The 25,444-nt window shown below is 42.3% G+C and overlaps 1 protein-coding gene and 1 long non-coding RNA gene across 3 annotated transcripts; one reads left to right on the top strand and one right to left on the bottom strand.

Moving 5' to 3' along the window:
* Positions 1-3,562: 3,562 nt before the first annotated feature.
* On the top strand, positions 3,563-25,043 carry LOC115794451 (microtubule cross-linking factor 1-like). Of its 2 annotated transcripts, XM_030749977.1 has the most exons (16): positions 3,563-3,661; positions 4,754-5,558; positions 5,777-6,001; positions 6,114-6,272; positions 7,076-7,147; positions 7,520-7,839; positions 8,071-8,230; positions 8,549-8,618; positions 8,866-9,412; positions 9,517-9,646; positions 17,419-17,721; positions 20,062-20,640; positions 20,890-20,969; positions 21,122-22,946; positions 23,794-23,829; positions 23,912-24,052. In XM_030749977.1, exons 2-15 carry the CDS (start codon positions 4,815-4,817, stop codon positions 23,809-23,811), a joined length of 5,232 nt encoding a protein of 1,743 aa, XP_030605837.1. In that variant the 5' UTR covers positions 3,563-3,661; positions 4,754-4,814; the 3' UTR covers positions 23,812-23,829; positions 23,912-24,052. The 2 variants fall into 2 exon arrangements, with proteins under 2 accessions (XP_030605837.1, XP_030605836.1); XM_030749976.1 differs by lacking the exon at positions 23,794-23,829 and having other exon boundaries at positions 23,912-25,043.
* LOC115794452 (uncharacterized) lies at positions 9,366-11,379 on the bottom strand. The gene is made up of 3 exons (XR_004021171.1): positions 11,178-11,379; positions 10,642-10,721; positions 9,366-9,644 (listed from the first exon to the last, which is right to left on the bottom strand). It is a non-coding gene; the product is annotated as an uncharacterized LOC115794452 (long non-coding RNA).
* Positions 25,044-25,444: the final 401 nt, after the last annotated feature.

The following is a 25,444-nucleotide window of genomic DNA, read 5'->3' as shown; positions in this document are numbered from 1 at the left end:
TGAATTTACTCTTATTAATGAACAACTTTTTAGGATGTCAATTCTTAAAAGCTGCACATTAAGAACTAAATACAAAGTAATAGCTCGACATACATTACAGCAGCTTGACTACGTGACTGGATTTGTACAGAGATACCTACTTCACTGAAGTCCCCTGTAGATTTCACAGCAAAGGAACAATTTTCCTCCTTGTCAGAAGCTCAGTTGATATCTGGAGCACAACAACTGAGACTGCAAACAGGCATGTTTTCATTCCTCACAGGAGAAACACAGTACACACACTGACTTCAATAAGAGCTCAGCTGCTTAACTTTCAGAAAAAAAAAGGACTTTCTTTTTCTGTGATGTGAGTATTTTAAAAATGGATATTAATAGATAATAAAGCAATTCAAAAATCTGTTTAAGGCAAAAATAAAATCCAGGAAATGTAAGGTTTGTGTGCATGCCAATGCTCTTATTCACAGTCAAAATTTACAACGGCATTTATGCTAATGTATCAACAACACATATTTGTAATATTTGGAAAGGATGATCAGAAACTGCAACAGGAAGCTGATGATAATATTCAACAGTGACATTACCCAGGTTGTCTGTCTGTCTGAGCATGGCGTTACTGTGATGATCTGGGGTGAAGGTTTTTGTTATTAATAGAGGAAGTGAGAATCAAAGAGAGGCTTGGCTGTGTGAAATGAATGAGGGTGATATTTTTAGATGGATGTTCATTGGGGCCGCTCTCTCCTTCTGTCACAGCCTGTCCATATAGTTCCTCTGCTGGTGTTCATACCAGCAAATGTTAGGGGGATAGGATTTGCTGCTCCAGAGTACGTTGGACTTTTAAGAACAAAAGAGTTAGCATTTCTTCTGATAAAAGGACTTAGAGACTTTCACTTAAAAAAAGCATTTTCTTCCCATCCATAGCTGTATTTCAGGGTTAGGGTTAGGGTTATATATATATATATATATATATATAAAACAATAGCTGAAAGTCATGTCCTTAAGAAACAGACAAAAAAAAGAAAAAAAAGAAATCCTCATCAGAAATGTTCTCTGTGGAAGGGTGGCTGTCAAGAAGCCATTCTGAAGGAAGGGAAACAGGGAGAAAATGCTGAGATATGCCACATTACAGAAGAACTGGACCAGAAATCAGTGGCAACAGGTCTGATGGAGTGATGAATCCAAATTTGAAAGTTTTGGTTCAAATCACTCCTCCATCCAGTATGTATGGAGGGGGTCAGCAGAGAGGTACAACAGTGAGTGTCTACAGCTCTCTGTAAAACATGATGGAGGTTCTGTTATGGTTTGGGGCCGCATTTCAGTCAGTGGTGTTGGAGTCAAAATTGTTGGAATTATGAACACAAATTTTTTTTTGAGCTACCATGCAGTAGCATGTATGAAAATCAGTGACTTAATTTTCCAGCTTGACCATGATTCCAAACACACTGCCAATGCAGTAAAAGCATACCTGGACAGGAAAAATACCCAAAATGGAACCTCCCCAGAGCCCGGACCTCAATATTATAGAAGCAGTGTGAGATCATCTTGATAGAGAAAAGAACAAAAAGGAGCCAACATCCAAAGAAGAGCTTTGAATGTCCTTCAAGAAGCCTGGACAACTATTCCTGAAGACTACTTAAAGAAATGACAAGAAAGCTGCCTGAGAGAGTTCAGTCTGTGCTGAAGAATAAAGGGTGATTATGCCAAATATTGACTTTCAAGCTTGTCAGAATTGTATTATCTCTGTTTTTGCCTCATATACTGTATTTCCATGTATGTTTGCGCGTTTCAATAAATTGCTGCAGTTATTCCCCATTTTCCTAGTAAAATATAAGAAATGACAAGTGATTTGACTTAAGCACAATACTATATGTACAAGTTATATAGATATGCTATCAAACTGTGAAACGACAGATCATTAGGAGACAAGACACTTTTTTTAAAAGCCACTTATCACCTTCTTTTGTTTTACAAGGCATGGTTAGAAATCTTGACTGGGACATAAGAGCCCGAATGACACAGACATCTGCCACTTTAATCCAAGTAAATAATTGAATGTACCAGGGGAAGGAAAGAGGGTAGAATTGGGGGGAGGGGTGAATGTGTGACAATGCAAGAGAGATCACAAGCCCCCAAACATCTGTTATTCTGTGTTCCAACCTAAAACTGGCCACTTGGCCCTGCAACATTTTGTCTAGAAATTAGATTATGATTACGACAGAGAACAGTCTCAGTTTGCCTTAAAAAAAAAAAAAAAAGATCTAAGATGTACTGCTGTAAAAGCCTGAAGTGACAGAATAAATGGATTGTACAGGGGTAGGAGGCCAAGATCTGTGGCTATTGAAGCCTTGAAAGAAGCTAAAGCCCATGCCATAAAACTTTCAGAGCACAGCAAATCCCCAGTTTTCAATACAAGCCAATCCCTGGCACATCATGCATACTTGTTATTTACTCACTCAGGGATGATGCAAAAAAAAACCCATTCCACCACTTTTGCTGTGTTTCTCTGAACAGCCATGAAATACTTCAGATATGTGTGAGCTTTCTCTTATCAACTGTAAGGGAGCTACTGGTGCAAGTCCACAAAGGAAAAAAACTTCAAGTAACTGGTCAGATGAGTCTGGCCTTCATGGTCTGACCCACTAATAACATAATCAAATTGAAGTTGCCTTGAGTACAGCGAGTTCCCAAACAGAATAAATTATCTACAGTATCTATTTTCCCAGAGGGAAAAAAACTAATGCACTAACCTGCTTTCAAACCATTTCCATTTCCTCACAACATAGAGCCAGAAAAATGCTGGGAGAAATGGACAGTATATAGATTTCCAAGTACAATTTCTCATTTACTCCCCCAAAAGCATTACATGAGGACCTCCTCTCTGCTCTCCAAGCACTAACTAGTATAACTCCTGGGAGTGGAGGAATTTTGTGCATCAACTTCAGTTTGGGAAAAAGAAGGCAGCTGCCAAGAAGAGGTCACATTGGAACTACCAGTCAACTAAGAATTTGAATGTGTGCTTGATATATGGAATATGATAATATATGATTTCAATCATCTGCACTTCTTACTGCATATAAAGACAAAAAGTAAATATGAAAGTAAATATGCATGCTTCTTTATAAAATAAATAAATAGTGGTTAAATTATGTTTATATTCTTATTTTAAAAGGCAGACAATTATACTTCCTGCATGAGCTGGGAAAAAAAGACAACTGTGAGTCATGCAGAATAAATAGCCTACTGTACATTTTCTTGCTCGCTGTCAGATATTAAATAATTTCCAGTAAGGTCTCAAATATGTTGCCTGGCGTAAAGGTGATACTACCCTTTTATTCTCTGAAGTGGTCCCTATTTGAGCGCAATTTCAATGATTTGATACTAGGCTATTATAAAGCTGCGAGAACCTGTGTCCAATCAAAATTCAGAGCGAGACAGCGAAAGCAGGATAAACTGAGGATCCTGTCTTCTTCCAATGAGAAGAGCGCCCTGCGCGCAGCTTCGTTTCCGTGCCACTCGGGCCCCTCCCTGCGATGATGTAATGTAATGAATATTGAAACAGGTTGCTCGGCGGTCGGGAGGCGCTCGAGTCAGCATCTCTTCTGCCTCCCCATCATCACTACCCTTCAGCATCCGACAAAAAGAAAAAAAAAATTCCCCAGAAAAGGTAAGACATGGATCTGGAAGTGCATGATTTCCACGTGGTAGTATATTTTTTCTTTGAGCACTCAGGCCTGTTTTAGGTGAATATAGGCAACAATAACCTGCATGAAGGACAAATGTCTGACTGTAGTCCACATTATGTTCTCTGTCAGGCCTCCAAGGTGGGACGATTTACACTTGCTGCTCCCATTTTTTCTGGAAGACACACCGGGCAATAAATGAGTTTTTTTTTTGTTTGTTTTTTTCCTTTCTAGTTTGGACTAATTTGGTTTTTTATTTTATTTTTCGGTGCTAAATGGGTGACTGTGTGGCAGAGACTGTGAGGCAGTCAGTCGATTCCTGGTGCTTTTAAAACTGAAGCAACAAAGAAAAAAGCAGGAACTGTGCCAACTGTGTAATAGGTTAAAAGGACGTTTTTCTTTCTATTGCTTCTGACACTTTAGTCGCTCATCTTCCCTTTAAGTAATGAGTCAGCGAGCACGTTGGATATGAGGAATAAGATGATGGCTGACAGGAAACAGCTATCTTTGGGTGAGTCTGAGGGTGGTTCTTAGTGGTCCATCACGAGGCTGGATCGCCCTTTGTTTCTTTCGGAGCGCTCGGGGATCAGATCAGGGGCCACTCTGAACCGGCTGTCTGTCAACTGAACAAGTAGCGCTGTTTAATAGGCTGGCTGCTGCTTCAGGTTTAATAGCCAATGACATTTGGCTACATTAGCCTCGCACTCTCTCTCGCCCACTTCCCACCCGTTGGGCGTATATGACGCAAATGTGTATTGTCTAATTACCCGGCTGAGCTGCAGCTGATCTCAAACACATCTCATCTAACAGGGGCTGGATGGTCGACTGCTTAATCAGGGGTGGTCATAGCATACCTACTGACAGCTTTCCCCTGGCCATGGTCTAACCTAATTAGCCTTGCCTATACACACCAATGCACGGTGCCTCCTGGTGCATCTCTGCCAGTTTTTCAAATTCTTTTTTCCCCCCTGGAGGCTTAATTCCAAGAGACAAACTATTTGATCGACCTGTAGAGCACCGTTACTTAGCCTAGATCCTCTCTAATTTTTATGTCTGAAAAATCAATTGTCTTCCAGGTACAGGGATATTAGGGAAAGGGACTGGATGTTGTTCAGGATGAGCTGATCCTTTGACACCATGATGAACCCATCATCTGCCGACTCGCCGCGGCAGCCAGACAATAGCAGCCGGAAGCAACAGCAACGATCGTCGTCCCCGGCCGGGCTAAAAGACGCTGCATCTAAAACTACGCAGAAGGGCAGCAACTCGTCAAAGCCCATCACATCAAAACAGGGAGGAGGGGGAGGGAGAACTAGCCGAGGTCATTCTCCCGTGTCCACAGGCAGGGAGCGGCAGGCCGGAGGCGCTCCTGCCACCAGAGGCGCGGCTGCTGTCCAGTCTGCTGGTGCTGAAAATCCGACGCAGAGCAGGCCCACGGTGGCGGCAGACAGAGGCACCGTCCAGACAGCAGAAGACTCCCCCCGCCTTGTCGCCGACGCTTCCTCGCCCTCTAGAGCAGACCAGAACCGTGTTGTCTCCGACCAACCCTGTGCATCCAAGTCCCCCAAACTGAGGAGCAAAAATCCGAGGGGAGGCGAGAGCGCCGCGACGACAAGTAGCAGCAAAAAGAGCTCGAAAGGCACAGTAGGCTGTGGACCCGGTTTCTGGAAGGAGGGATGCTTGCAGTCCGAGCTAATACAGTTTCACTTGAATAAGAGCTTGGGAAAGAAAGGGACAAAGATGCAGGCAAAATCAGCATCTCCACCGGCCTCTGAGCCCGAGCTGTCCCCCGAGCCCGACAGTTCGCAGGTGGCTGCACAGCCAGACCAGAGAATAGAAGAAGAAATCGAGAGGTTGGAGGATGAAAATGAGGATCTAAAGGTAAACTGATTTTACTCGAAGCCTGAAATGTCGATTTGCTTAAATAATAGTCCATGTATTTTCGGCGTGCGCAACAGTCGCACCTGTTGTTTTTGCGTGGATACTGCATAATTACCGCTGCTGTAGCGCTACAGAAAAATATATATTTGTGCCAGTTTTACTGAGCAGATGCTGGATTTGATTATTTTACGACGTATTTCATTTCCACGTTTTACTAGAATGAAATCGAGGAGATGCGGGCAGAGATGGATGAGATGAGGGACACCTTCTATGAAGAAGACGCCTGCCAGCTGCAGGACATGCGCAGAGAGCTTGAAAGAGCCAACAAGAACTGTCGGATTCTCCAGTACAGGCTAAAGAAGGCTGAGAGAAAGCGGCTGAGGATCACAGAAAGCGGCCAAGTGGATGGTGAGCTGCTTAGAAGTCTGGAGCAAGACCTGAAAGTGAGTCTTTGGATGTTCCATTAACATCATCCTTTACATTAATGATCAAAACTGTAACTGAACCCTCCCCCTAATTTCCTCTATGCTCTATCTCTCTTGACTCCTCTCCCAGGTGGCAAAGGATGTGTCTGTGCGCTTGCACCATGAGCTGGAAAATGTGGAGGAGAAGAGGACAAAGACAGAGGAGGAGAATGAGAAGCTCAGGCAGCAGCTGATCGAGGTGGAGGTTACCAAACAGGCCCTGCAAAATGAACTAGAAAAAGCCAAAGAGGTGAGGGGCTGAGGGAAGTGTGTCTAAATTAGTTTGACCTCATGTGACAGCTATATAATACAAATTACTGTCTGAACTAAAAGTTAGCCTACAAGATACCATTTGAACGTCATCAGGCAAGAATGGTGAGGGTGAGGGTTAACAGCAGGGTTAATCAGGCAGTAATGGTCAGTATTCACAATATACTTCCACAGTTCTTCCACTTTTCTTATGAAATTTTACGTGCTGCAAATTAAAGTTAGTGCTGGTTTTTCTTTTTTTCAAAAAAAAAAAAAAAAAACTATATAAGCTAAATATATTAGGCATGGGTAATACCACACAGTGATTAGTATAGGTGGACTAGGCTGGCTTTGAAATAATTTATATAGGAGATAGAGCAGAAAACCTGGGCAAAACAATCCAAATCAAAAACAAAAAACATCTGTAGGTACTCAGGGTTCATAGCAATAATAGCTGGTTCACTGTCAGTGTAGCAGCTCAACTACCCAGTTGTAATATTATAGATTTAGGACAAAATGTCCTTCTTAAGATGTGATGTGTAAGACACATTTATATTCACAAACCAGATTTTTGGGGGTTGTTTTTCCTCAAGGCTCTAAAAAAAACAAACACTTGCACAGAGAGCAGCGTGTTTTGAATTTGAATATTTTACCAGAAATGTTCTGCAGGGCAAGTTTAAGCAATCCTGTTTTTCCATTAGTGAGTCTTCAGTGTTCCATAAATCTTGATGATATCACTGCCCTCAGTAAAGAAAGCAGCAAGCTGCTGCTGCTGATGATGATGTAACCACCGTTTTCCCGCAGCTCTCACTCAAAAGAAAAGGCAGTAAGGACGGGCAGAAAGCAGACAGAAAGACTCCACAGACCCCAATGGAGGTGAGTCAGCATTTTATAAGATTATAAAGGTATAAACTTTGATGGATATGTTTAATAAAGAGGTTATTTTCCTGTGTACATTTCCAAATGAAAAGAAAATGACATAGGCAGAAAGAGGCAGTGATATTTTACAATGAGCAAAATGTGGAAAAACATCACCGTCACACCTGGATCTCGGGTGTAGATTTTTTAAGCATACAACCAAAGTCACTAGAACACCAGAAAAGTTACAGTGCTACTGTACTGTCCCAGGTTTGTCTGTGTGAATAAAGTTAGAATTCAGAAAATCTAAAACACTGAGCAAAAGAGATAAGACTTTATCTCAAAAGGTGGGAAGTTACTGAATTAACTAAATATGGTACCTGTTCATAGGAAGAAAATGAAGATCTGAAATGTCAGCTGGCTTTCATCAAAGAGGAAGCCGTCTTGATGAGGAAAAAGATGGCAAAGATCGACAAAGAGAAGGACCGACTTGAGCAGGAGCTCCAGAAGTACCGGTCCTTCTATGGGGACGTGGACAGCCCTCTGCCTAAAGGTGAGGCTGGAGGGCCTCCTACCACACGTGAATCGGAGCTGAAGCTCCGTTTACGCCTTGTGGAGGAGGAGGCAAACATCTTGGGGAGGAAGATTGTGGAGCTCGAGGTGGAGAACAGAGGGCTGAAAGCTGAGCTGGATGACATGAGGGAGGACAGGTACTTGGCACTCATTCATGAGAATCCTGATGATTAAACCAGCAGCTAGAGGGTGGAAATGTAATGATAGGTGTTATGAAAAAGGAAGCATTAGATTGTGAAGTGCCAAATGTGTAAATTATGACAAAAAAAGTTATTTAAATTATATCAAGTTTGGATTATGTAAAAACTGGAAGCGTAAACGGTACCTGAAGTTTTCATGACCACTGCTTGTCTCCTCTTTTCCCCTAGTTTGGCAGCAGCAGGAGTGGATGGCTCTAGCAGTGGAGGTCAACAGAGCAGAGAGCAAGGCGAGGCTCTCTCAGAGCTCAGGCAGCAGCTTCAGCTGGTGGAAGACGAGGCTGAACTTCTCCGCAGGAATTTAGCAGATGTTGAGGAAGAGAACAAAAAGGTAGAAAGTGAAGAAAGTTCTATAAATAGTTTACAAATTCTATAAATATTCATTCATTTGAATAAAAAATATGACTGCACATAGTATCTAAATGCAAATATAAAAGGTATAACAATGCCGCTTACAGCTTTCATTTCTATGTTCAGCACCAATTTCCATGAAAATTACAACAGACTGTATTTAATACTTGGTGTATGCTTTCTGATTTCACACAGATGCATAATACTGGTTTAATTATAACAACATAAGATGCTCTGTCTTTCTTTTTTCTCTGTGGGAAATGACTTTGATGGGAATAACACTGAATTTCGTCTTTAGGTGACAAATGAGCTCAATAAACTTAAATACAAAGCTGGGTCCCACGAACCTGGATCAAGACACGGAGGAGGTTTGTTTGTTTTTTTAATATTTAAAATGCCTGCCACTGACATTGTAACAGGAGACAAACAATGGCACTGCAAGGAAAGAGGCATTGTTTCTCTTTAAGCTTATTTATTAAGCTTAAAGAGAGTTTCTCTTTAAGCTTATTTATTAAATCTGAACCAGGTAAAAAAAGAGCTGTATGTTCAAATCTAATTTGAACTAGTGTTCCACTTTTCAACAATTGCAACACTTGTGCCTCGTTTCAACCCCAGGAGGAGCTGACCCCGCTAAAGTGGAGGCTCTCCAGGAGGAGCTGAAAGCAGCACGTCTGCAGATCAATGAACTGAGTGGCAAAGTTATGCAGCTCCAGTACGAGAACCGCGTATTGCTCTCCAACATGCAGCGCTATGACCTGGCCTCTCACCTGGGCATCCGCGGCAGCCCTCGTGATAGTGATGCAGAGAGTGACGGAGGGCGGGATGACGACACGCCCTCAGCCTCAGCTTCCTCTCCTCGCCTCCTCCCACCACATCGCAAGCGCGAGGGCCCAATTGGAGGAGAGAGTGACTCAGATGAGGTGAGAAACATCCGCTGCCTCACCCCGACACGCTCTCTTTACTCACCTGTAGATAGTCGTTTTTTATCCAGAAGCCTGAAGGACCGGCAGCAGATGATAGACATCCGCATCGAGGCGGAGAGGCTGGGTCGGACCATTGACAGGCTCATCACTGACACCAGCACTATCATTGCTGAGGCCCGAGTATATGTCACCAATGGGGAGCTGTTTGCTAGGTTGGATGAGGATGAAGAAAGTGGCAGGTAATTGTTACATGAAAAAACTATCACAGTTTTGTGTGATCACTACATTGTTATAATCTCCTGCTATTTGCCTGATTTGAAAGTCCAAACTTGTTCTTCCACAGGATCAGAGAGCATGAGCTGCTGTATCGTATCAACGCCCAGATGAAAGCCTTCAGGAAGGAGCTGCAGAGCTTCATAGACCGCCTGGATGTCCCCAAGCAGGAGGACAAACAGGCTGAGGAGCCACTTTCTGTAAGCCGATAAAAACAAGAGTGATTTTTTTCCTGCACTTTTCTTCTTCTAATGCTTGTCATTCTTTCTCTTCACTCCCACTTTCCGCCATTTTTCATTCAACTGCCATCTCTCAAGATGTTTCAGCCCATTATTTTGCTGATCCTCATTCTTGTTCTGTTTTCCTCACTCTCTTATGCCACCATTTTTAAACTGGTATTTCTTTTCACCCTGTTCTTTGTCCTGTAAAGCACACTTTCGGCATCATATTATGCTCATTTTTTTCATTGCTTCTTTTTGACTTATTCATTCATTTCAGTTTTGTTTTGCTGAGTACATTAAATAAGGTCACGCAAGGTACAGGTTATTTTCATTTTCCAAGTATGACCCAAGCCACTCATCTACTTAGATGCTTTCAACAATCACTGGAGACCACACACCTTGAAGCGACAGTGGAGTGTTAGGTGAGTATGTCATTCAATTTTCCGACTGTGAAAACTGGCGACAGAATTCCCTGCATAGGCCAGTCTAGTTTTAAGCTGAGGCGAATTATAATCAGCCAGAATAGCTATCTGAAAATACCTGTGCCGGTGTGCCGGGGGGAAGACCTCAGCCCAAGCTGTGCATGTGTCTTTTCTATATGACTAAACACATCTACTAGGAACACATTGTAAGCTTTGTGACAATGCACACAGTACGCACACTCAAGCACCCTCGCAATAACACTGATACTCATACTGTAGGATCTCCTGCAAGTTGTTGTTCTTACGCAACTGTGCTGAGTCACCGCGAAATGTCAACATAATCTGTAACAAATCATCCACGCAGTCACGGGGGAGCATAACAGAAGCGCTGTCATTTTACCAGCATCTGGATTTCAGTTGGACCACATTCAGACTCGTGTAAAAATGCTTCTGGGTAGATATGCAAAATCAAGCCCCCCCAAACAAAACAAACAAACAAACAAACAAAACAAAACAAAACATAACACTGGTGGATCCGTTAATCCAACAGACCTGACTACAGGACAGGGGCGGAATCGGTCCGCTGCTTTCATCCCAGCGGTGGGATGTTTTACGTCACATATTAGGGCCAGCTGTGGAGGGAGAGAGGAGGAGAGACGGAGAGAGAAAAGAGAGAGAAAGGAGAGGGGGGGTTATTCCAGTTAATGAAAGCATAAAATCAGCTGTAGCCTCTCACTCTCCGGTTGTTGTTGTTTTTTCTCACTAAACGGCTGCATTCTAGTTATTTCAGCCTATTTTGCTGACTGGGAGCGGGTTTTGAACGAGGACATACTCTGTAAACCAGGATTATTAGAAGAAAAAAACGGTAAGAGTGCAATGCTCGGTTAAGCTGCACGTGCTTCCTATTTTTGCGCGTGACATACTAAAACACAAAGTAATGCATGGAAATTTGAGAACCTGCTGTTACTTCGCCTGCTAGTTACTACGTAACTAATAACAGCAGCACGAGTTAGGCTACTTTTTACAGGCCTGAAGTCCCGGACAGAGCAGAGTCATAGAGGTAGCTCTTAAGATGAATACACGCTCACCCTTCGTCGCTTTCCTCGTGATAGTCACCCCCTCCTCACGCTGAGGTAGCGGATGAGAAACGGCAGAGCGAGAATTAGGAGAGGTAGACAAGCTTTGTTTACAGGCACGGTAAGTTTGTAACTATTAAAAAACAAACAAAACAAAAGTAGCGCGATGTTTCTAAACGAGTGACGCTCCGCTGTTCTTGGTTGAGCTATTGCGGCGTGGCGCGTGAAGTAATTTGTTGCCATGGGTACAGCACAAGGTGGCACATCCCGTGGCGTAATTAGAGTTGGCAGCCCGGTGTGGATTAACGCGTCCCCAGCCCCCCCACCCCTTAGGCACCATTCAGCTATTTGGCTTTAAGGAAATAAACTCATGGTTACAGGGGGGTAAAAATACTCCGTTGCTCTTACATCAGTGCACTCCAAGATATTTTTGGGAGCTTCTTCCATTCGCCTCTGAGTGGTTACTGGCTGTCTTGTCATTGCCAGCTCTGGATTGTTGGCTACAACGTCTCTGCGTGTGGGGCAGAGACGCGACACGGAGCGTCGCGGGAATTACTTTTACAGAAACATGTTAAAATAAAAACCAGCGCAGGTGTAGGCCACAGCAGAGAAAGGAGTTTTAAAAGATTAAAAAAAAAATAAATACTGTGGGGACTGGCGACAGAATGAGGACTTAACTTCTTCTCGGTGGAGATATGGAAGGGACTCAGGCGTCCCGCGTCAGCGCTGCTGTGACCGCTCACCCGAGAGCTGCTGTGTGGACGTGGGATTTGATCGGGTTTGGATAACTTACTTTCTGCCACTGGTCACCACCTGAAAAGCAGCTGGAGTTTACGAGGAAGCACGAAGAACTGTTTAAAAAATGTTTCCTGCTTATTCTCTAAGGGGCAGAGATGGATCTGTTTACAAAATTGCTTGGTGACCAGCTTCTAATAATACATCCGGTCAAGTTATTGTTTTAATGCTTTATTTTAATGCACTTGAGAAATGTGGAGCGCTTTTGTGAACGGCGCGGGGCTGCACGGTGGGGGCGGTGCTGGCGGGGGATACGTCCCTTCTCAGGGATGGGAGTTTGTCCCGTGCTCCAGGATGGAGAGGGCAGACAGAGGCAAGGGCAAAAACCGCAGCCCGCTGAGGAGGATCTCTTCCCCACCCACCGTCTTCAGTCAGATCTATGAGCACCAGCTCGGTGCTTCCCTCGGTGGAGCAGAGGGTGGAGCGGGGACCCAGCTTGAGATCCTAAGGGGACAAATGTGGCCAGGTTCCGAACCCCAACAGCAGCAGGAGGAGCAGCAGCAGCAGCGGGAAGCACAGCACACACGGCTAAAAAAGAAATTTGAGGATTTAAAAAAGCGACACGTACAGGACAAGGAAGAATGGATGCGCCAGAAGGAGTCATTGTTGAGAGAAGTGGCTGACATACAAGTAATTGAGAATATGACCACCCCTGTGTCAGCCATACTAAAACATGAGTATCATTTTGTCAGTAGCACACACCTGTAAACTTGCGGAATAAATGTTCTCAGATTATTCTTAGGAGCGAAATTGAAAGTTGAATCTTTTGATTGTGTAATCAGCTGTTTATTATCAAACACCAATTCTCTTCTTAGTTCTTCTGTGATTGTAAAAAAAAGACTGGTTTCATGCAGGGAGGGGAGAACAGGAGGATTCTGCTGGACCTGAAGACGGTTTTAGAAGAAGTGCAGGTGGAGGTGAAGAGAGAAGAAGAGAAGAGAACCGAGCTCCAACTGCAGTATACCCGAGACAGATGTGCATGGGAACTGGAGAAAGCTGAACTCAAATGCAGGATTGCGCAGGTAGGTGAGGGATGATGATGACTGGGATATGTGAGTGTATATATATAAAAAAACAAAACAAAACTTGTCACTTATGCAGCTTTAGATAGTGTGTGTTCTGAGTGCATTACTTTATATACTGTATAGATCTCTCTGTGCAGGTGCACTCTTGCAAGCACCTGCATGGAGAGAAAGATAAATCCTGAAATAAATTAACTAATATCCTGCTTAACAGTAAAACCTGAGTACTGCACTTCACACACACTGAAGAATTCTTTATATAAACCGCAATTAAAATGAAATATCTCTATATTTTACAGCTGTGTGTTTTCTCGTGTTTGTTCATGGCTGGCATTCACTGTGGTGTAAATTGGACTTGCTGCCAGTATGGCAGGGTGATAAGTCACTGTGGCTTCTATCCAACTCAAGCCTTAGCTCAGACAAGCACTGAAGAGACAAACGTTGTTGTCCCTGCTGAGCCAGAAACCGGCACCAAACTTGGATTTCAACTGCTGGCTCTTAGAAGATGAAATATTACCCTGTTCTGGCAATGGATAGCTACTGTTAAATGTGGTTAAAAAGGACAGAAAATATTCAGAGTTAAGTTTGCATACCAGTGCCATGCTGTGTTGGGCACTGTATGGATCACTTGAGTGGCCATACACAGCTATTCTTCAAAGCAATGTGGCTTTAGGGATTTAGTTTTTTTTTTTTCTGGTTATATCAGAAGATGGATTTATTTGGCTTTAATGTCTAAACCTGACGGGACTTGTTCTGCCTTTGTAGATCAAAAGAAAGGATGAAAACTTTTCATTCTGTGAACTCGGTTAAGATTTAGACTTAACTGCATGCTGACTGCTTTGCATGTCTCTGTGCTCGTTATATCTCTAGTTTCTCTGTGATGTTGTGACGACAGTATCTTTATCTGCCAGTTGAGCCCCATATGATTCCTATCACAGGCTTTAAACTGATTGATCTCCTTTTGACTGAAGTCATGAAACTCAGAAATGCCATAACATGGTGATAGAAATTAAGGGGTTGCTGCGATGATACTGCAGAGCAGTTGGACAAAACCACTGATATACGATAACACTGGAATTAAACTAAGTTGCATGGATTTATCAGCTCACACACACATATATATGGTTTAACTACCTTAATGTAACTTTTTTGTGTGTGAGTTGAAGGCAGACTGTGACGCTTCAGCTCTTCTCTTTGTTCCCCAGGGCCTTTTCCCAGAGCGGTTGAAAAACAGCCAAATAAAATCGGACATTTACTGTTGTGCTTTGTGTCTGTAAAGCTCAGTGAGGCAGTGTGAGAAAGACAATTCCGTTTCTGCAGCGCATCCCACGATGCCACACAAACACACGCACTGATTTCTTCACCAGGAGGCTGATGTTAATGTTCTGACCTGTATTAGAGATGGTTACCTACCACCTTCTGAGAACTTTGTTTGGTACAGGTGTGTGTCAGTGTTTGTCCTTGTTATATATTTGTTAAGCCCCTTTATAGTAGTTTGTATTTATGAGAATGGGAGCATTCAGAATGTAGTAATGTTGACTCTCGTGCACACACAGTTTTCTCTATGGATTGCACAAACAGACAATGAGTGACATGAGTAAGATTAGCTCAGCTGTAGTTGTTTGTCTTGATGCCACATCCTGTCACCGTTTATACTTTTGAGCAGTTGTTTACCAAGAGTAAATATAAGACTGCTCCAAATGCAAGCAAAGTTTTCTACATTATTTACAGCTGCATATTCAAATAACCGAGTTACAGACTTGTAATTATATTGTAAATCAAATAAGGGGGTTTAGAGAAATTGGGCATTTAAGGCTAGACTAGACTGTCATTTGTTTCACTCCTTTCACTTTTATGTGAACCCCTCAGCTAATCAAATGTGGGTTATGACTTAAACACCTCACAGAAATTGACAAGAATGAATACAAATCAATGTTAGGAGGTCAGCCGAGCAAACTGGGTGTAACTTCATTTCACTTTGAAGTGATATGCGAACAATTTCAGTGTGGGTGACAAACTCCTCTGTCATTTTCTACATGTTGGTTTCACTGTGTCACCCGAAGAAGAATCAGTTTTTCTGTGAGACAGAGCAAAAACACAGTGTGCTAAAGGGCAGGAAGGTAACTGGTAGGGCACTTTGAATGTGAGTTTTGATCACGTTGATGAGAACCTGTAGTAGCCCTAGAATGAACAGTATTTATAGAGTGTGCATATATGCTTGAAAAACTGCCTTTTAAAATACATTCATCTGAGTCATAAAGTCAAAGTGGTATCAAATGATCTCTTTAGTAACATTTTCTATAGTAAACCTGTTTGTATTTTTCTGCAGCTGAACAGCTAGAGCCTGTTTGTTTATTAGTGCACTGTAAGGAGACACTTTAAAAGCAGAATCAGTGGATTTAATTTGCTGGTCATTTGGTAGGTGGAGAATCATAAAGAAGCTACAAGTTTTAGCCATATGAGTAGATAATTTTGAGTTTGGCTTTGGTGATATGTCATATAGAGTATAGATCCAAAGTGAGTCAAATAAAGGGCTACTGCATTTTATCAACAGTTGTATTTGCTCTGTTCTTCATATTCTAAATATACATATTTCTCTATAGTAGGCTCTTGCAGTTTGTAACTACTATATGTTGTTTCCAAATACCAAGGAAACATCCAGGGTCCCAGGCAGCGTTCTTAGGCCAGATATTTCCAGGCATATTTCCCTGCATGCTACAGATTTATGAATGCTGCTGGCAGCTAGGAGACATCTCACTCTGCTTTAGCAGCCAGCTCTCCCTTCTCTCTTTACCCCAGCTCCCCGCCTCCCCTCGGAATGTAACATTGTACAAGGCTGTGTATCCGCTATTTATAGTGGGTCACCCTGGTGACACAGTTACCTTTATATACCCTGTGCGCCATACAGTGGTTATCAGGGAGGCCAGAAGTAGTTGGAGGTTGTTTGCAAAACTGAGTTTAAGCATGTGCATGAGTGTGGTTCCTTGTGCTGGAAGAGATGCTGGTACTCTATGTCTCTGTTTACATGTTCTTACAGTGTTTCCTTTATAAGACAGCCTGACTTTCTTTGTAAATCAATAAAAAGTTTGCCTGGCTCTTTATTATGACTCCAAGTATCTTATTTTTGTCTTTTCACTACTTGTTTACATTCAGAATTTTAAATAGAGTGTGGACAGCACCCATCATCATCCATCTCTAATTGTGGAGAAGTTTGAAAAGAGTAACAGGCAGATTGTGTTGACTTGTTTTTCTACACCATAATTTCTTGACCCCAGGCCACAGGCAGAAATAACAGCATGACCGAGGGCTTTGGTCTGCGTCTGTGGCTGGACACTGAAATAACACATTTGGGCATGCTTATGCATTCTCTCCCTCTTTCTAACAAACACTATACAAACTCAGACACACACATACATGCACACGCATGCAGACACATGAATATATGAACAGGCGTTGTCTTGGGCTCTTTCCAGCACCAAAGCCAACTTTTTTCCCTTTTTTTTTATTAGCAGCAAAAATGCAGATTTGCCACAGAATGTACAGATCTGTGTGCTGAAACACTCCCTTATTCTTAGTTCTTTAAAACAGCACATTCCCTACATCAGATGGGTTTTCCCCAGCACCACTATCTTAAACCAAGAGGTCACCAGTGCTTCAGACTGCTTTAGAACTCAATCAGTTTTAAAGTTCTCTCTTTCTATCCTTTTTTTTTCTTGCAGTTCATGGTTTTGAAAGATTTCTTTTCATTCTCAGTAATGTGATAACATGTTTTCAGTGTAAGTGGCTGTACGGCAGGGAAAATCCCTGGGGAAATGCCCACCGTATCTTACTTAAAAAGGTCATTGATTTAATTAACAGAAAAATTCAAACTGGATCCAATAAAATTGCCATTTTTGTCGTGTTTGTAATGTTAGCAATGTTAGCACTGAGAGGAATCATAGTTGTAGCCTTATTTGTGTTAAGAAACCATGTTTATTTGACTGTTGTTTGACTGAGAGCACATCTGCAGACATATTTTGCTGTGCCTGAAAGTGCCACATCCTGCACTGTATCCTGTGTTCATGAAGTACTGTAGAAAAGAAAGTTGAACCCTGAACCCGTGAACCTGTGTGTGTGTGTTCTTACAGGATATTTTCATTATTCAGTCTTTTGTCCTTTCTCCCTCTTCCCACTTATGAACCCACTCACACTTATCCCCATGGTGCATTATTCCCCCACTTCCTCCACCTTCTCTTCCTGCCCCTCCTTCATTCTCTTAATTCCACTTTTTAACATTTTCTCCTACTCCTGCCCTGCATGTCTTGTCATCTGGCTTTCATCCTCTGCAATTTATCCTTTATCACAACTGTTTTCACCACTGGCTCTCCCACTCTTTCTCCCTGCTAACATTTTTCTCCTCCTCTGCACACTGTTCACTCCCTGTCTGGTTCTTTCAGTTGGAGGCTAGAGAGGCTGCTGGATTGGTGCGTGGAGGGGTCCAGTCAGCGGCAGGTCCTGGCTCTTCAGCCTCACGGTGCCCTCGAGGCGAGCACGGCGAGACGTCAACGCTCCGCAGGGAGAGGGAAGAGCAGCAGAGGATCCTGGCGGACACGTATTCTACAGCCATGGACCTGCGCAGTCGCCTGGAGCATAGCGAGAGGGACTGGTTAAGAGAGAAAGCCGAGCTGCTGGAAAGGTTTGACGTGGAGAGAAGAGAGTGGGAGAACCAGCTGAAGGATATGCAGAAGAAAATAGAAGAGGTAAGATGCTTGCAGTGTGAGAATATGTCCACATTTCATTTGGTTTGCGGTTGAAGCTGAAGGTTCTCTTTATTGTCCCACTAGGGGCAAATTTGTTTTGCAGCAGGTTGATGTAATAACAGTAAACACAACAACATCAACAACTAATTACAGAAAAAGGAAAAAATTAGACCACGTATGCAGAAAATATAAAAATTCTAGAGAAGTCCCAAAAGATTGAGTTAGACAGGACAGTAGATAACATGCTGCTCTGCATGGTTTTTAACTTAGGCACTTTAAATTGTTCATCCATAACAGGGCATTTGACCTAAGCTGTGCATGATATATGGCTTCCTACACACTGAGCTGCTGCAGTGTGTAACACTTCCCTCCCGCACATCCTGTTCACCATCAGCTGTGTGAAAACAACCTCCCCGATTATTGCAGCTGAGTATGAGGAAAGGAAGCCGTCTGAGAAGTTAAAGAGCTCTGCTAGTTTTCTGCTCTCTGAGACAGAGGAGAGGCAGTGATTAAGACTGTCAATGACCTGGAATGATGCACTGATGCACAAAAGCTGGCATGTCATCTAAATAGTAAAAATAAACTCCTCTATATGTGGTCATCTGTGTTAGACAAGACTCCAGCAGTCAGAATTTATTTTTTTCTAGCCAGTTATTTATTAATTTTTTGACATAGTTTTAGCTAATAGGCTACTCTGATTTGATGCCAATGGTCCCATATTTGTGTGAAGTTATTCTCATGTTTCTGAAGTGAAAGCTGAATGAACACGAGTTTATGAAAGCCTTGATGTTTGTCTGTTCATGTCCTGTTTTCATTTTAAGATAGATTTTTACAGTAGCAGGATCGTGCCAGGTGAATATAAGCATTAGCAACAAATAGTGAATGAACTGACTGACTGATCAAAAATAATTAGTATTATTAGTAATTAATATTAAGTACATCTTTTTTTCAAACACAAATGCACAAACTTGACTGGGTCCAGTTTCTAACATGTTTCTAACGTGTAACAGGAACTTGGCTTTTGTTGTTTTCCAGAGAGAATTTTTTTTTTTTATCAAGGTACCATTTAACGTGTTCTCACATACAGCATTACTTCCTGGTTTGGGAACCACAAATCAGAGGAAAAACACAAAATAAACAGCACAAAAGGTCACTGGCATCTCGCTCCTATCTCTATTGGACATCTACACCTAGCGCTGCATCCACAGAAGTTTAGGCATCGCAAAAAATCCCACTCATCCTTTTCATAGGCTGTTTTCACTCATGCAGTCAAGGAAAAGGTACAGGATCACATGCCTGTTAAACAGCTTTTTACCCACATCACTGCTGAATCAGAACAACAGAAATAATGTCAAATCCTTGACCTATGACCAAATTTTATTATAATTTTCAATAATTTATTTAGTATAACCAATTTATCAACTTGCTACGGTGCAGTGTACATGTCTTTTATTCCTGTTTTGTTTTCATGTAACTGCATAAAGATGAGAAATAAAATCTAATGCAGTGTAATACAGATCAAACTGGTTTGCGTGGCAAGACTAAATCAATACAGACAAGTAACAATAACAAATTACAGTTTTGGAAAAATAAAAAAAAGAGAAAAGTATACCAGTGGATTGAAATCTAACATGCCCAGAAAAAGCAGATTAGTGTTTTTTTTTCTACCCAAGTAGCTGGACAGAGAGCAAAAGCACTGAAACAATTTGCTATGAAAAGAACATGTGGCTCTAATTTGCCCCCTTGAGACCAGAAAATTAGAGAGGAAAACAACAGAGGAATAAAGAAGGCTAAACGGCAATAGTCCCATGTAGACGTTGCATGATGGGAAAGGAGCCTAGTTGGCATGAATTGCTTACTATTTTGAGATTTCCATGGTAGGAGGCCAAAGGTTATCCAATGTTATTTGAGAGAAGTCTTTGAATGTTATTTGCTTTCTTGTGCTGTAGTCTAAAAATGTTCATTAGCTGTCTTTCCTGACTTCTCATCATTTAACCTTAGGTTATTATTATGCATAAGCAGTGGATCCAGAGTTTTTACTGTATAATCATATGGTGCCACTTGTTTTCTTCATATTGTCAGAGCCTTTCATTTCATCCTAACCATCCAGGGAGGGTGGGGTATGCTGTATTGCATTAGTCTGATAAAAGATGCTTAGTTGCAATTAAATTTGCAATATTGGTGGATTAAAAAATATTAGAACAGAAATTATTTTTCAAAAATATTTTTATTTTAAATGAAATATTGGCTTAAATTAATGGCAATATCACTTTTTCTTCGTTATTAGAAACCTATTGACAGTTTTAAATTCTGACCTCTGTTTCCTTTTCTCATGTCTAGCTGTACTGTGAGGTGAGAGCCAAGCGAGGGGGGGCCGGACTGGACAGTGGGAGGCGGGATGTCAGTGATGCTGTGCATAGACTCAGCATCCGTTCCACCAGCACAGGCTCAAGTCTTCTCAGCGACAACTCCCGCTCGGAGCCACTCAGCAGCAGCAGCCAGTCGGATCCAAACAGACAACCATCTTTGCCTGGCCTTGGTCACAACAGAAACATCAGTGTTGATGGTGGTTGTGGTAACAGAGACGGTCACTACACTACCTGCTTCCAAAAAGACAACCTGTGTGATTTTAATGTTGGTTATCAGTTCATTCGGAGTCAGTGTTCACAGCCTAAGCTTGTGGATGAATTGAAATCTGCAGGGACTTGGCAGCAAAGCTCAGTCATTGATCGTAAGGAAGATGTGGATACAACAGAGCTGGATGCTGTATTTCATGTAGCCCCAGAATGCGGAGTAACACAGGAATATGTTTGTAAAGGCAACGAGGAAAGCGCCCGTGTTTGTTCTCCCGAAAGTCCTCTTTGGGTAGGCCTGAGTGACGGCAGTGACAAGAAGAAGAGCACCATTGATCTTAATGCTGTGAGGGTTTTAATCCATTTTTTATTTGCTAATAACCCTAACTCTCTATATATTATATTATTTGTCACTGGTAATGTTAACAATATTCCTGTTCTCTGCCCTGTGCCTGTATTTTAGTCATCCCTTGATGACTTTTTGCAGATAATCCTCTTTTTGTGCAACATCACCAGCTCTAGATTTTAGTGGTAAAATACTCTGGCAGTAAACAATATTCATTATCTTTCTTCTTGTCACGTCTGTCTGTTTCAGGCTCTCAAAGAGATTGCCCGTGTAAGTGAGGAGCTTTGTAGCTACCAGGATGAGATCAAAAAGAAGAATGGAGATAAGAGGTAAATCCCTGTTTTTAATGTTAACTCTCTGGCACCAGCATGGAAGAAGGATAATCTCTGTCTGCTGAAACTCACCATGTACATAGTGTCAATGCCATGATTGATTATGTAGAAAGTGATGGGGACTCAGTTTACACTTTAATTCCTTTCAGGAATCGATCTGAATCCCTGTGTCTACCTCAGGAAAATGACATGCTCTTTGGCCACAATGAAACCCGCCTGGAGGTAGATGAAGCTCCTTGTGACCTCAGCCAGATCTATGATGACCTCCGGGCCCTGGAGAGGGAAAATTGGATCACTTTCTCACCAGGTAACACCTGGCAAGCGAAAAGAGGGCTGAGTGAATCCTGTATGACAAGGGATGCTGATCCAGATGGCTGCAGAAGCAATCAAACAAGCCACGGAGTACACTCTGAAATGGATACAGCAGCCCCACCCGTCCCTCCTCGGACCTCCTCCTGGAATCTGAGTGCTCCCACCAATCCAGACACAGAGCTCCACATCCCAGAATCCCCCACATCAACTGTGAAGAAGTGCCATAGTCCCTGCGCTTTAGTGGACAGAAAGTGTAGCAGCCCATCCATTGTCAGGAAGTTTGAGGCTATGCTACAAGAAAATGAAGGAAAAGTTTTTGTAGATGGTGTGGTAGCATCATGCTCAGTACCTGCTAACTCTAACTGTAATATGGCCTGTTGCCATAACCGCTGGTCCTGTGATGCAAGCAAGTTCACTAGCAGTAAGTTGTCCACATATGGAACTGTCCAGAAAAGCTTCTCTGAAGTCAACATACGGAGTGAGAGGAAAAATTTGTGCTCAGATTACAGCCCAGGTGTTGAAAATTTAAAAAGTGCTGAGGCACAAGCACCTGCGGCTGTACCTGTAGATTTACTCTTGTCACCTATGAGCCCCAATATGCAGGGCTCCAAAAGAAACCTAATGCTGGAACAAAAAACAGCTGAGTTCAACCGAACTTTATTTCAGGCTGAGATGGGCCGTGGGGTAGAAGAAGAAGACAGTTTTAATGAAACAAATACCAACTCAGTGGGTTTCCACCCGCTTGTTACAGAATCTGAGGTTTTGCCTTCCAAAGAGACTACGTTTGAGCCACACTTTACTGATGCCACAACTAGCGTCATGGGTGTGCATCCTGAAGTGACGTTATCTCTTTCTGACACCGATTGTGCAATACAGAACCCCGAGGTCCTACCAAGGTCAATAAGATGTGCCACTAAAGCCCAGGAGGCTGGAATAAAGCAAGAAACCCCCTCTGTGCTTTCACCAGCACAACCACAGGCTGTTATTAGGGAAGCACCAATACCCTCTCATAGTCCTGCACACCAGTGTGAGGTCAAGCACAAAGTTCGAACAGCAAGCAGTCCTTCAAGGAAAACACAACACAGAGCAGTAACAGAGGCTCTTTTTTCTGAGCCTGTCTTGCCTGCAAATACTCAGCCTGTGGATGATTCCAGCTCTAAGAAAGAGAATCCCCATGGAGCAAAGGCTCAGCCAGCCAGAGCTGCTGTTTCACTCCAGCAGCTGTCTGCTGAGAACAAACAAAGACAGACGGCGCAGCCAAGACATGTCTCTGGTCCTCCCTGCCAGTCTGACTCCTCCAGACCTGGGCCTCGAATAATGAATGACCATCCATGGAAACCCCTCACTCTTGCTGCATACCCAAGGCCCGAGGGGTCCAGGTCCAACTATGGGGCAGTGGAAAGAATTCTGAAAAATTATGAAAGCGCAGCTCGGGTACAACAGAACCAACAGAACGAGATGCATTCAAACTCAAACCCATTCTTCAGTGTCGCGCAGGAGAAGAACGCCACAGAACTGGACATGCTGAACGTGAACCCTCTGCCTTTACCTCTTACTTTGAGACAGACACAGAGTGCACTCAGTTTACAGACACACCCCAGTCATGCACATCTCAGCAGCCTTGGTGCCAGTGGTGTGAAAGAGATACAGCTCGTTGTGCAGGTGGGTGGTGCTTGATAGAATTATGCACACTTTTATATCAATGGAAATGCTTTGTCACTCAGCAGGTGTGCTAGTCACGTGGCAGATGTTAACATTGAGAAGGTTCACTTAAAAAAGTCTGCAAGCCTGTATTTTGTTTTGAACAAAAATATATTTGTCATACTATACTTTTGAAGCCAGTTATGCCAATAGACCAGGAGGAAGTTGTACATTTTGTTCTGTTCCATTCTGAAACACTAAGCAATTGCCCTTGACTGAGGACAGCTCCGGTGGGAATGTTGTTTATTTCTGGTATGTGCTAAGAGACAGAGGCAGGCCAAAGCCTCCATTATAATCTGGGCATCTGGGCCATTCCATTGCTTAAAGGCTCTTAACAAAAGGAACTCAGAGTGTGGTATATAAAGTTTAAAAATGGGAGGAGGTCTGTTCACCCTCACTAGCTTGTCTTTCATCTTTCATAGTGAAAGTGTTTTTCTAGCCTTTGTGTTGAAATCACAGAAGTATCTGCAAGAAACCAGCTGACTAAATGCCCTTGGCAGATTCCAGAGTTGAGTGAGCTCAAGTGATTATGAGACTTTCAAGTCATGCAAATGTTTAAGAAATTGTGCAAGTAATTATCAGCCAATTTTATTTGACCTCGTGAAAAGAATGTAATTGGAAGCACAACTGAAGATCACTGTCCAAGATGATTCAGAAGTGCTTTTTAAGTGGTAGAACTGCAGCATGTGTGAGGTATTCACTTTAACTTTCCACTTGACCACAATCACAATCTACTTGTGTGACCGTTGCACATAAGCATGCTTTATTTTAGTGTTCCTCTTTGAAATGTGCCTGTCGTTTTCTCCAGGGTCAAGAAGACAACTAAGGGAACACGTGACAAAATGTAAAGTATCTGAGAGTGTGAATTTGACTGAAGACAGAACGGTGTGATAATCCTAAATGTTAATTCATTTTTTTCCCCTCAGGAAGATGAAGAGCCTTCTGTCTTTTCTTCATCCACCCAGAAGTGCTTTTCAAGACCCGCCCGTCCAGCCAACCGTCGTCTCCCCTCACGATGGGCCAGCCGCTCCCCCACTTCATCCTCCTCCACCTCATCCTCTCCTTCTACCACTCCTGTCGGGCCTCCATCCATTCCCCTTCAGAAGCACACTTCCTCCTTTACATATTCACACACCTTTCACATAGAGACTGTCATCATTTGAACTTCACTGTGTGACTGAACCAACCAGAAGCCTTCAGTAATAACCTCGGAACTTTGAACCTTCCCGTTTCTGTTTTTACTGTTGTATATACCAATCCAGACTGCCTCTTAGCTACTACAGACTAAGAAGTGCTTTAGTTGTGAGTTCATCAACTCGCTCTTAGAATGTATGTGGCATCCAGGGGAGCCTAATTGACCAAGAAAGGTGAGAAAAGTAAAGCAGCTTCAGTTGTTCAGCAGTATGCTCTGATTAATCTGCTAGGAATCATACCTAGCATCAGACTTTGAATACACAAGGAATGACACAGCCGTTGTGTCATTCATTTATGCCAACCATGTAAATGGATAATCTATGCTCAGGTCTTGATTCTAGCTTTGACTAGTGTAGCCTTGCTAATCTATCAGCAACAGATCCTTCACTGCTCCCTCTGGCATATAAACTGTATTTACACCTTCAAAGTGATGCTGATTCATGATAAAGCGGTCAAACTCTTAGCCAAGTAAAATGCAAAATGATGTATTTACGATGTACTTTATTTTGTATTTTGCATCATGTTTGCGTGCTTTTTGCACAAAGTGTGATGTTACATATACAACATGTAGCATCGTGTTGAATTCAGAGATGAAGATTGTTTATTTTCTTTTAGAATTGCCTCCTCCCAAATAAAGCTGTGTCAGTTTTTCTGCCTTCTTGATCATCATCTTCAGTACATGCCTGGACTGTACCTTGCCTGTGACTAAAACAAACCGCTTTACACTTATTTTTGGTTTTACATTTGTCATGATAAAGCAAAAAGAACATTTACTTGATATCAACAGATTAAAATGTGAGTTTGTTTTTTATAACTTTGTACCAAAGGCTGATTTTTTTTTTTTTTTTTGGGGGGGGGGGGGTGTTAAATGCATTGTTTGCCTTTTTTTGTCTACTTACTGCTGATGTTTTGTTTCTGTTAAAACTAATCCATGAATGCCTGCTTATTTTATCTGCATAACATAGTCGAAATAGTTGCTTATAAAAGACATAAAACAGCCTTTTTTTTCTACTTTTACTAATTCTGAATGGTCACATATCAGGACATTACTCGGCTGAGTAGTACAGTATTTTTGAGTCAAAGTGGTGAATCATGAAGGTGATACCTTTGCTGTTCATTTTGTGTAATAAACATATGGACTTGATTGATTCTCTTCTCTTTTCACATGGTGTAGCAACGTGTCTTTACTTGTAATATACCTGAAATATACCTCAGATATACTTTATGTGCTTTTGTCAAGCTCTGTTTCTCAGTTCACAGCATTT

This window comes from Archocentrus centrarchus, chromosome 16 (genome assembly GCF_007364275.1).
Source record: "Archocentrus centrarchus isolate MPI-CPG fArcCen1 chromosome 16, fArcCen1, whole genome shotgun sequence".
Taxonomy (NCBI): Eukaryota; Metazoa; Chordata; class Actinopteri; order Cichliformes; family Cichlidae; genus Archocentrus; species Archocentrus centrarchus.
This window is presented reverse-complemented; position numbering and strand designations above follow the sequence as displayed.

What these genes read in the sequence shown, in the direction of transcription:
- LOC115794451 (XM_030749976.1), top strand. Translation starts at nt 4,815, where the DNA reads ATGATGAACCCATCATCTGCCGACTCGCCGCGGCAGCCAGACAATAGC. An exon ending in GATGACATGAGGGAGGACAG is followed by an intron (nt 7,840 to 8,070) that starts GTACTTGGCACT and finishes CTTTTCCCCTAG; the next exon opens with TTTGGCAGCAGCAGGAGTGG. An exon ending in AAGAAGAATGGAGATAAGAG is followed by an intron (nt 20,970 to 21,121) that starts GTAAATCCCTGT and finishes AATTCCTTTCAG; the next exon opens with GAATCGATCTGAATCCCTGT.